The following is an 11,140-nucleotide window of genomic DNA, read 5'->3' on the forward strand; positions in this document are numbered from 1 at the left end:
TAATTGAGAAAAAGAACAAAAACACACCTGCAAAAAGGCTCTATAAGTTAAAGTGCTGCATTCGACAGTGTTAAAAGTATGAGGAGTAAAAGGACGTATTCTGCGTCTATAAATTGTCCCTATGACTGGTATAGTGATGTAAAGAATATGACGTACATTATTAGATTTGCTATGCATTCATGTGCAAGAAGCATTTTACTGCAGTAGATTGTCATGGCAGAGCCTTCATAATAAAGTGGCTCCTGTCCTAGAGGTCATGCCCTTGCTACAGGATCATAAAGCTGTGATATTATCAGTGGGGAAAAAGAAAAACAGAGAACAAGAATTTCTACCACACTGAAGATCCTCTTTGCTTTTTACTGCTTTTCTTTTTATGAAATGTTGAATTATCTTGGCCCTGGAATGATTCATTAAAAGAAACCATCTGAGAAGTTTGGAGGATAAATCTTTCTGCGGGGAAATGGCTAACAGCTTACAGACACACACCAGTAAATGTTGAGAACTGCTTTTTCATGGTATGATTCAACATTATAGTGTATTTCAAGAATTTATTGTATTTTCTATACAGAATTTTATTCTGTAATACAGATGAATTTACAGTGAAATAAGATTAAATGCAGATGAATATAGAAAACAGCCTCCTGTGAAAATACTGGAAGCTTTAAAACTGTGAAGAAGTAAAATACTTGAGTAAATGCACTTGGTTACTTTTCACTCCTGCCTCTAAAAACCGCCAGCTCTGTCGCTGTGTTTGCAGCCAGTGCTTAGAAACACATTTCTTTGTGAACGAGCTGGCAGTCAGAAAGTCATAAACTTGGAGTAAAATGCAAAAGAAAAGGGTGCAATTGAGATTTCTGAATTGCTTAGGAATTATTAAATCCCCTCCCTGCTTTAAATTTCTCAAACTTGAAACCTTGAGTAGAGGCTGAAACATGGATAAAAACAAACTGCTCAATTAGTCAAGTCTAGCGGGACCCAGTTTCCAGCTCAACTCAGTGTTTTCCATATTGCCCAGACAAATTTGGCCCCAGGCGAGTCAAGCAAACATTATTTGGCAGCGCAGAGATCTTGCTAACATTACAAATTACTGCAGGCCAGACTTATTTGCCTGAGGAGGATGGTAAGTGAAAGTCATGATGACTGTGTCACCATGGAAACTGGTCAAGAAGTGAATTCCAAGTTTAATCTAACTTCACAACAGCAAATCTCCTCCCTCCAGCCCCCTGTTTAGCCTCGTCTGACTGGAAGAGTGTGTTATTCCAGTAAGTGTCACGGCGTGCGTCACTGGTTGACCCATGGGCAAAGCAGAGAGAAGTGAAGCCGTCCTGCAGAGTGACTGATGAGCTCTGAATAGTTGACTAAGGCAACCCCTGAACCTATGAATGGTAGATTGATTGATTTATCTGCCACATGCTTATTAAGAATTCATTTTTATCAGCATCCACCCTTCTGATTAAAGCACAGTTTTTTTATTCACTCCTCCAGCTCCCTGCCTATTACACATTTACACTAAGACCTGAGCTGGCACTCTAATCCTGAGAAAGTTTAACTAGATGTAACAAACATGCATGTGTTCTCAGAGAGACTGTGGATTGGAGGTGTGGTGGCTACTGATGTGAGAAGTCTGAGAATTAATGGCAGATTGGTGGTAAATTTTTCATTGGGCTTTTAATTAGAGCACCATAAAGCCTAGTGCTCTCATGCCTAATTCATGTAGAAAAAAAAATGAAAAATAAAATACAGCCTTCCGAAGCTGAATCTCTACAAATTATTGATTTTAAGCATTGTGGAATTCAGTCCATATTCCTTCAGGTATTCATATTTTAGCATCTCTACATGAAGCTGTCGAATTGCAAACTGTGCCTTGGATTTGAAATGGCATTTTCAAAATACCTTTTCATGCAGCCTGAATCTCTAAATATGTGCCTGTGAGCCTGTATTTAAAAGCAGGGTATATTGTGGCATAGAAATAAGTCTCCATCTGTGAGTTAATACTCTTACATTTACTGCTTACTTTGGCCTCATCTTCACATTCTTGATGTAATTTTAAACCCAGTTTAGTTCACTGTCTGCTGAAAGCCCTGTAGCACACTTTGATGTAGGTTTTATATTTAATACCCTTTCAGATGTGCACCTATATCCATATGTGTTATCATATCTGATAAATTCCCAAGACATAGCCTAGGTCTTTTTCATGCAGGACATGTCACAGTATGAAAAACAGAATAATAAAATTAATGATTGCTGAATCACACTGAGCTGCATGTTGGCTCACTGTCACTGGCATGGCTTACTGAGACACTTGAATGTAACAGTGCCCATTGTTCGTGTCATTGGTGGCCAAACACTTAACACTTGTTGGATGGACATTTTGTTTTCCTTTTTAAAAGCTCTATGAATGTGTCACTCAACTATCATCCCCTTTGCACAAAGAAAATAAAACCAGCCTAATAAAGTAGAAAACATAACATAATATGTTCGCAGCCAATGCCATTATCCTCAGGTTTTCCACAGTTAGGCTAGCCTACTAACTACGACTAAAAAGTGGGAAAAGCGTAGGCCTATCTATCGATATAATAACTTTGGCTGAATTAAAAAAATATATAATCCAAAAATGCTAATCTACTAATAATATTGCACCACCCAGTATGAGTTAGATAAGGAAATGGAGGAATAATCTGTCCTTTAATGGAATTACTGACATAAATATTTTAGGCTACAGGCTATGTCTTTATATATGCTAATTGTCCAGGAGATACCCAACAATGTAATTCAGGCCACCTAAGCTATAAATGACGTATTCACACAGCCCCAAATAAATACAAATGTAAACCAGCAAAACTAAACCAACATTTTCATTTCCGCTCATGAACAACTTTGATTAACTTTGTTATAACAGTGTAGCAGAAAAAGCAGTGACCTACACTGCCTCACCATCCTCACCTGTCTGGTTGATGTCGCTGTGTGTGGTTGTAGTTCCCACCTTGGCCGCACACCGGCGGTATGACGTCGTCAACCCCTTTCTCTAACTTTCTCTATTGCGTCACTTCTGCCGCCGCTCCACTTCCGGCTGGTCTCGTGACATTACAGCAGCTCGACTGAAGTGCTGAAGTGAAACCGCTTCAAGAAGTTGGCGCCGCGGTCACCGATGGCCCCGGACGACCCGCCGGACGAGTCCAGACATGTCTCCTCCTAGTAAAGTCGACTGTTAAAGCTGCTGCAAAAGAAGAACCATGTGGAGAGTCCAGGGTTTTATCGGAAGAGGTGAGTGAGAGAAATGTCGCAAACACTCACTGGCGCTTCACGCTGGCTGGTGAAGAGCTGAGGCCGACGGTGCTGGGTTTATTTTGGTCCTGGCGCTGTCTGTTTCTGGATTTTTCCCTGTCACCAACCGAGTCGTAAAGCCGCTGTACACATAATGATGATACATGTTAACGCATACATTACTTGAATGAAACACCTGCTATGCAGTTTAATTCGTGTTATAAACAGGATGCATACTGCACGTCTATAAGCTTTGAAAAGTACAAGTTCACCTTAAGAAAAGACCACAGGGTGTTAAGTCTTACATTTTATATTTCTTAAAGGCCTCTTGACTAAATAATTGGATAAAATGATTACATTTAACCTGTAAACCTATCCATTATGCTGTTCTCATCTACATCAATTAAATACATAGGCTAATAATCGGGGATTATCTTCACATAGGGCTGGTGGTTATAATACTATTGCACAATGAGAAATAATTGTAGTTCATATTTAAATTATTATTGAAATTTATTTTTGGATACTTTGGCTGCTTTGATGGTGAAATGAGTGTGGTGTTGTGCATGTCTAAAAGAAACCCTGCTGTAAACTGATGGCATGTATTATGATAAATACGTATCAAGTTATATAATGTAGCTTTTATAGAATAGCAAGAATATTAACCACGCTGATATAGATGTTTCTTATAGTTAAAAGCAGCTTTACACCAACATGTTATGGAAAGCGGTGTCATACTGTATATGCCTTATGAAGTGAATGCATTTTTAATAATCTACAACATCAAATACTCCTAATAATTTGCCAAACATAAGGTATTTCTGTAACTCTTCTCTCTTTATTGCTTAAGTATGTGCACAAGCAAACAAAAGATAGTCTTATCAAAAAAGTTAATATTCATTATGTGATTTCTCTGATCCAAATAGGTCAGCAGTGCTCACATGAACTCCACTGCAGCAGAGATGTAAATACTGCAGCTAAGAAGAGTGTTTTAATCCATGTCAGTAATTAATTATCTGGGAGCTTGCCACCTCTGTAAAATGCATTTTCATGCCACTAGACACTCTGCAACTTTATTTTACATAATAATAATAATAACTTCAATTTATATAGTGCATTTCAAGAAACCCAGATTGGATAAATAAAAAAATAACATAAAATAAGAATAAATAAATAAACAAAATAAATGAATAAAGGAGAGAACAAAAGGACTGATTTGGAAAGGCCAAGGAGAAAAGCAGAGTCTTGAGGGCTGATGTAAAAGAGTCCAGGGTTGTGGCATTGCAGATTTCAGAAGGGAGAGAGGTACAAACAGTGCGGCACTTGACACCATGGCAGTGGTTCCCAACCTTTTTTGGCTCATGACCCCACGACCACGTGCAGTCACGTGATCATGGCCATCAATCAAGATGCACCAGCTCAGATATTTCGATATGCTGCATTTTATTTGAACTCTATTTATATTTGAGAAAGTGAAAGTATAGAATACAGTTGTTTAAGATTGTGTGTGGTGTTTCTAATCATAATTTTCAAAAGAATAATAATTAGTTCAAAAACATTTTATCAGTCATTTTTAAAAAATCAATTACTAGACATTTCAGGTGACTCCAATTGAATTCCAGGTGATCCCACGTGGGGTCCTGGCCTTAAGGTTGAAAAACGCTATAGGTTCCCATAATCCCCACAAATAACCTGAGTTCTAGTTGTCTTATTTCCTGAAAGGATATACCGTAATTTCCTTTTTAAAATGAGCAGGTTATTTTAGTTAACTTTTGAGTTATTTAGTTATTTATCAGAGACGTTTAGTCTTTGTATAGCGGGTCAGGTGACATTTTCCAGTAAGAAATGAATAATACATTAATATTCACACAATTTTCTTTAGAAAGGTCTTTTGGAGTCCGACAGTTTATCTAAGAAACTACTTAAAATGAAAATCCTGTGTCTGGTGATGTTTTTCCTGTGCATAGTTCTCTCCAGGAAATTCCCTATGAATTGTGGAGCATGTTTTGGATGTGGGACAGTTCTGAGGGAGTTCAGCCTCCTGTCTCTCCCTGAAGTTTGAACAGTCTCATTTCTGTTGTTTTTTGTCAGTTCTCCATCGGTGCCATGGCAGCACGACCCTGCGACTGCCACAGAAGCACCATGTGGAGGACGAGGTAATCAACAGTTCATCTGTCCTCTCCACCTCCCGAAACACCTCTGACAGCAGGTAACATCCCCCCCCTTCCTTTGCTTTTTGTTCCTCTGACTGACAACACAAGACTCGGAAAAAAGAGAGGAACAGCCTTGAGCCTCTCACTTTGATCTCAGACTTCTTTTCCTTCAAACTGCCATCCATACTATCAGCTAATAAAAAAGAGACCCTTTGAATTAAGGTCAGAATTCATAGGCTGTCCTCATCCCAACCCTGGTTTGTTCCTGTACCCCCTCTTTGAACCCGCACGCTCCTTGCAGCACAATTGCTGCCACATTTTCAGCTGGTTGCATCATCCAGTGGCATCTGGTGTGTGTGTGTCAACAGGGTTAGTCAAGGGAACGAAAACAAAGCCATCTGCTTTGAACAGTATTTCTGTGATGCCTTAATACGGCAGACTGTAAATGGAGAAAGACACGTCACCGTGAGATTTAGTTTGTGCTGTTTTTCTCTCAGCTCTCAGAGGCAGCAGGATGGAGAGAGACGCAAGAAACAGAGGACCTCTGGGTTTGGCTACGCTCAGCTTCCTCATTACACAGTACTGGATGCTGTGGGATGGGTATGTTTGTTGTCACATTTTTCAAATGCAAATACACAACCCACAACAAATATTAACTGGTGCACTGTTGCGTTTTCAGTGTCATCAGTTCATCACAAACTGTTATAAGGAAAACATAATTTGTCTGTTCTCGTTAGACAAAGGGTTTGAATGCACCATGAAACATGTTAATACAAAATCCTCCATAGATCACACATTATTCTGAACAAAATGCATAACATGTCTCATGGTATTTCATCAATAAGAAATATGTGTTATATTCCTAACAGTTTAATACAACCACTGCTTTATCATCCACAATCTGTAAAACAGTAAAACAATCTCCACATCATCATTCAGAATGAGATCATCATGAGCTCATCATACAGATTTTACAATTACCTGGTATTTACAATGTGAATGCATTGTCAGATTTCCTTTGTAACCTGATTTATTTACATATTTTTACATATTTGGTGTGTGTGCATGTAAACACTCAAATTAACAACTGTATGTTGGTACTTTTAGCATTGCTGCTCGTCCTTATTACCACGACCAGACAGTGATGCTGATGTTTCTCCACAGGGAGCAGCAGCAGCCCTGTTTATGCAGATCTGCAGGAAGATCCACTCTCAGTTCTCCTCAGGCCCAGACCCCAGTCCGACCTCTGGATCGCGGGCAGCCCGCTCCTTACTGCAGAAGTGTGGATACCACATCCTGCTGGAGAACTGTGAGTCCTTACAGCCTCAATATAACTTGTCAGTAAACCCACTGATAGTTCATGTCTTTCATAAAAATTCATGAAAACCATCACCAATATTTTCCTGAACAGTAATTTGACCATCTCACGTAAAACTTAGTTTTTTGAAACGAATGGGCTTTATGCACAGCTCCACTACTTTTTTACACTCAACTCCATTACATTCTGAATTTCTGACTATGTTTTGTTGCCTCTCTCTCCGACTTGTACAGTATCAAGGCGTGACGTCCTGCCCAGAAGCAGGACTGTGTTGTGCCTACAGGGGGTGCCAGAGAGACAGAGCTGTGATCAGCCTGTAGCCCAGAGCAGCAGCAGCAGCAGCGGTCCAGATGATGCCAGTCTTCACAGCAGCAGTGAGCATCTCAGTGCTGACAGCTCAGTCTCTGACCACCAGAGGGCGCTGCTGAACCAGGATTCACCTAAACCCGGTATGTCCAGTGCAATGTGTCAGTCACAGTTGAAAGTAGTGGTAGTAATTTTTTTTTTTTACTTTAGCAGGAAATAATAGTTTTTTCTTTCCACACTCAGACGAATCACTTCTGTCAGCATCCCATCATCTGCAGAATGATGCAAACCAAGACAACACTGAGACAAACGACACTGGTGACAAGGTGGGATCCTTTTCCTTTACTTGAAGTTTATTGTAAGGGATTTCTTTCTTTAATCTTGGAAAGCACTGACAGACTCCGTATCTTATCTGTACTGTTGTTTTTCTCTCCTCTTCTGTGTTTCCAGGATGTATTGTCTGAGGAGGAGAGGCTGGCAGGAGCAACACTGAACCTCCAACATGTTGGAGACAGCAGCATCCCTGTTATCCTCAACATCATTGGCAAGGATTTACTGACACACCAGACACTTTACACACTTTAATCTCTACTCATGACAGTCCATAAACCACCCATATATCCTATGCTCTCACTTTTTGTTTCAGAATGTATTTGTCTATATTTGTCTGTCCTTGGCTAATATCTTCATCTGTATGTTTATGGCAGGTATAGAAAGTGTCAAGAGTGAGAACCACGAGCAAGCTTTCACCTGTTTTCTCGCTGCAGCTGAGCAGGGTTACAACAAAGCCCAGTTTAACGTGGGTGTGTGCTATGAGAAAGGCAGAGGAGTCGGCAAGGACACAGAGAAGGTGATCATCCAGGCAGCACACTTGATCTTCCTGAGTGCTTCATCATTTTTTAAATTCATAATCTTTAATCTTGTCCTTTTATGTTTACATCCCAGGCTCTGAGTTACTACTTGCAGGCAGCTGTCGGCGGTCACACACAAGCTCAGTATCGCTATGCTAAGCTGCTTCTGACCAGCAGGGGGCATCAGAGTTTAGAGGAGCTGAACACAGCTATTGACCTGTTGGAACAAGCAGCGGCAGCTGGACTCACCAAGGTACGAATTGGGACTAAATATGAAAATCTTTCATAGTTCTGTTGTCTACTTACTGCCAGTTTTCTGTTAGAGAACTGCATAATATAAAAGAATGTGAATTCCCATTTGCCTGCTTCTCCTACTTAGAGCAGTGCTTACTAAATAATTTCCCTGCATTAATTTACCATAGTAATCTGATCTTGTTGCTGTGCTGTCATTTTAGTAATTTACAGCAGTTTCTTATGTAACCACAAATTTATTCTCAGCTTAATTTAGAGAGAAAATGTATAAATCAGAGAATCAGAGAGCGAAACCAAGATGTCTCTCGCTGCCTTGTCTCAGCAGGATTTTCAGAACATGGTACTCTCTATGGAATATTTTCAGATCTTACCCACTTTCATGCAACATCGCTCAATGCAATTATCAGCTCCTTATTCAGTGTATAACATAACCAGTAAGATGTGCTCTGGGACTTGAATCTCTGTTCCTCAGAACAATTGAATTAAACTATTAGGTTTGATCTGATCATCAGATCTGCTTGTAACAAATTTATGATTATGCTCATAAACCATTATCTCATTACTCAGGAATCCTATAGTATAAGCAGATGTTTTGGTGCCATTATAGTACTAACACCACACTTTTGCTCTTCTATTGACCTCCCTCTCTAGGCTCAGGTCTGCCTTGCATCCGTCTTCTCTCAGGAGCCGGTGAGAGACGGGAGCAAGGCTGTCAAATACCTGAAGATGGCAGCAGAGCGTGGGGTGAGTTCCCTTCTAGATGTTTCCAGAGTTTTATCAATGGCTTTACATCTGAGACTTCATCACTGCTTCCAAATGTGATATACAAGTCACTCTGCGTTCGGTAGATTGTGGACATTAACAGCTTATTTATCTTAGAAGCGCTCCTATTTTCTACAATGTGTTAAAGTAATACCAGGGTTCCTATGCAAGTATGGAAAAGTATGGAATTTGATTTTATACATTTCCAGGTCTGGAAAAGTATGGAAAATGGAGATTATTGTATAGAAATACAGTATATTTATCTTATCTGGGTTTGGTCTTATCTGAAGTTATTTGAATTAATTATTTTGTATATGCTATTGTACCTAGCTACAATACCCTGGAAATTATTTGGTTACATAATGGCATACAAATTCAGAATAATGAAAACAAACAATTAATTGCATAATTTATTTACATGATACACATGTAATTACTCAAATGTCACAAATTATTTGAATTTATTTTACTGAGAAGTCTGGAAATTAGGGTCAGGAAAAAGTATGGAATTTTGAAATTTCTAATGTGTAGGAACCCTGTAATACTGCCAGCGACTGTGTAGCCATCCTGTAGAGCTGCTGCCTTTCTCAGTGACACACAGAGAACCGTGTGAATGTTTTCATGTGGCTGGTTCTCCTCTCTACTCATACTTCTGTGTCTATTTCAGCTCCCAGTGTCAGTATGTAATGTGTAATATGATGGTTTCCTATTTGTCTTTGCACAAAGTCAAGCTCTTGTTCATTTAGATGATTGTTACTCAAGATTTGTTTGTTGTTGTGCTCAGGATGACACCGCTCTGCTGTTCCTGGGTCAGTGTTACGAGAGCGGCTTTGGGGTGCAGCAGAACATGAGAAGAGCAGTTGAATACTACAAACGAGCAGCTCGCGCAGGCAACAAGCAGGCTCAGAGTTTACTGACGCCTCCTAATAACACAGGCGGAAGGGGTAGGCAACATACACTGTTAGACAGCCATTTGTATCTGTCTCTGACTTTTTATGCTTATTTTACACTGCCTGGGATAAACTTTTAAATTGATTGGTTCCTCCTCTGTCCCACTCTTCTCCTTAGCAGAAGATGCAGTGTTGCGCTCCATCCGTTCAGCCCCCTCTTTCTCCGTAGCCAGCTGTTGGCTCCAGCAGCCGTTCTCCCCTCTGGCCAGTTGTGTCTCTCCCCCCACCGGCCCCCCCACCACGCTTCCCCTCCTGCCTCACTCCTGGAGCACCGGAAACCTGAGTCCCACCCCGGTGCTGTCGTCCACACCTCTTCACCTCCATCCACAGAGCACAGAGGGAGGAAGCTGCCAGTGGATTGTGGGGATCGGGTAACCCAGAGCTGTCACAGGCCAAACTGAGGAATGTAACTCACAGTGGGAATGTTTTTCACTAGAGGAGAGAGGTCAAGGTCTTTTAGGACTGTACATATTGTGAGGTCTGAATTTTATACATGTATGTGAGTGTTGCATGTTAATATATTGTGATATTTTTGTTGTTATTTTTATAATACTCTTAAAGAGCTGTGTCCACAGGATGTGACTGTATGTTGTGCAGAACTAGAGATGGAGGGTTTTCTACTATGTCTATGCAGTGCAGGTTCTCTTTCTTAGCTTCCCTTTAATATAAGTTATGTCAGTGGTCTGTAAATGACCTGGTGCCTTTGGGTGAGTTGAGAATATCAGGTGGTCACTGGTTTGAATAACACTGTTTCTAAGGTGAAATGGGTCAATGATAAACAAGGAACTATTATGTTTTTTGATAGTGTGTTCATCTGAACCACCCACCTGCCAAAGTGACATAAGATGCACTAAGAGGAATATGTTCTACTGTTAAACGCACAATAATCATAATAAATAATTATGAAAATCTATTCTATAGATGTCTGGTTACTTTTTAAGAATCATTAAATTTGTGTCAATAACTTTACAGTTTGAGGATCTCTGAGTCAGACCTCATGCAGTATTCATGTGGAGGGAACCACACCTGCCTGTGTTTTCTCAGACTGGCATGTGCACCACTGTAAACCATTCATATTTCTCTCGACCACCGAATGACGTAATACTCCGATGATGTGTGATTTCATTACCTGAGTTGCAAAATAACACCGGTAGATTTATTATGGTTGCGTCTCCTCCCGTGCGCCGAGCGTCCTGCGTCCGCGGCTCTGATTGGCCGGGCTGGGCGGAGAGCTCCACAGCGCCGCGCCGCTCCGGGATCCTCTGGCGCAGAGAGAAAGCGCAG

At 40.5% G+C, this 11,140-nt stretch overlaps 1 protein-coding gene across 2 annotated transcripts; it reads left to right on the plus strand.

Moving 5' to 3' along the window:
• The first annotated feature begins 3,094 nt into the window (after positions 1-3,094).
• Positions 3,095-10,761, plus strand: dele1 (DAP3 binding cell death enhancer 1). 2 transcript variants are annotated; one of them, XM_083980656.1, is made up of 12 exons: positions 3,095-3,264; positions 5,356-5,473; positions 5,915-6,017; positions 6,582-6,726; positions 6,969-7,184; positions 7,285-7,367; positions 7,492-7,585; positions 7,749-7,891; positions 7,987-8,145; positions 8,796-8,888; positions 9,691-9,850; positions 9,975-10,761. In XM_083980656.1, exons 1-12 carry the CDS (start codon positions 3,234-3,236, stop codon positions 10,229-10,231), a joined length of 1,602 nt encoding a protein of 533 aa, XP_083836782.1. In that variant the 5' UTR covers positions 3,095-3,233; the 3' UTR covers positions 10,232-10,761. The 2 variants fall into 2 exon arrangements, with proteins under 2 accessions (XP_083836782.1, XP_083836783.1); XM_083980657.1 differs by having other exon boundaries at positions 9,978-10,761.
• Positions 10,762-11,140: the final 379 nt, after the last annotated feature.

This window comes from Trachurus trachurus (genome assembly GCF_905171665.1).
Source record: "Trachurus trachurus genome assembly, chromosome: 10".
NCBI lineage: Eukaryota > Metazoa > Chordata > Actinopteri > Carangiformes > Carangidae > Trachurus > Trachurus trachurus.

Excerpts from the sequence above, each read along its gene's own strand:
- dele1 (XM_083980656.1), top strand. The coding sequence starts at position 3,234 with ATGTGGAGAGTCCAGGGTTTTATCGGAAGAG. Across the intron at positions 5,474-5,914 it reads CGAAACACCTCTGACAGCAG|CTCTCAGAGGCAGCAGGATG; the intron begins GTAACATCCCCC and ends TTTTTCTCTCAG. Across the intron at positions 7,185-7,284 it reads CCAGGATTCACCTAAACCCG|ACGAATCACTTCTGTCAGCA; the intron begins GTATGTCCAGTG and ends TTCCACACTCAG.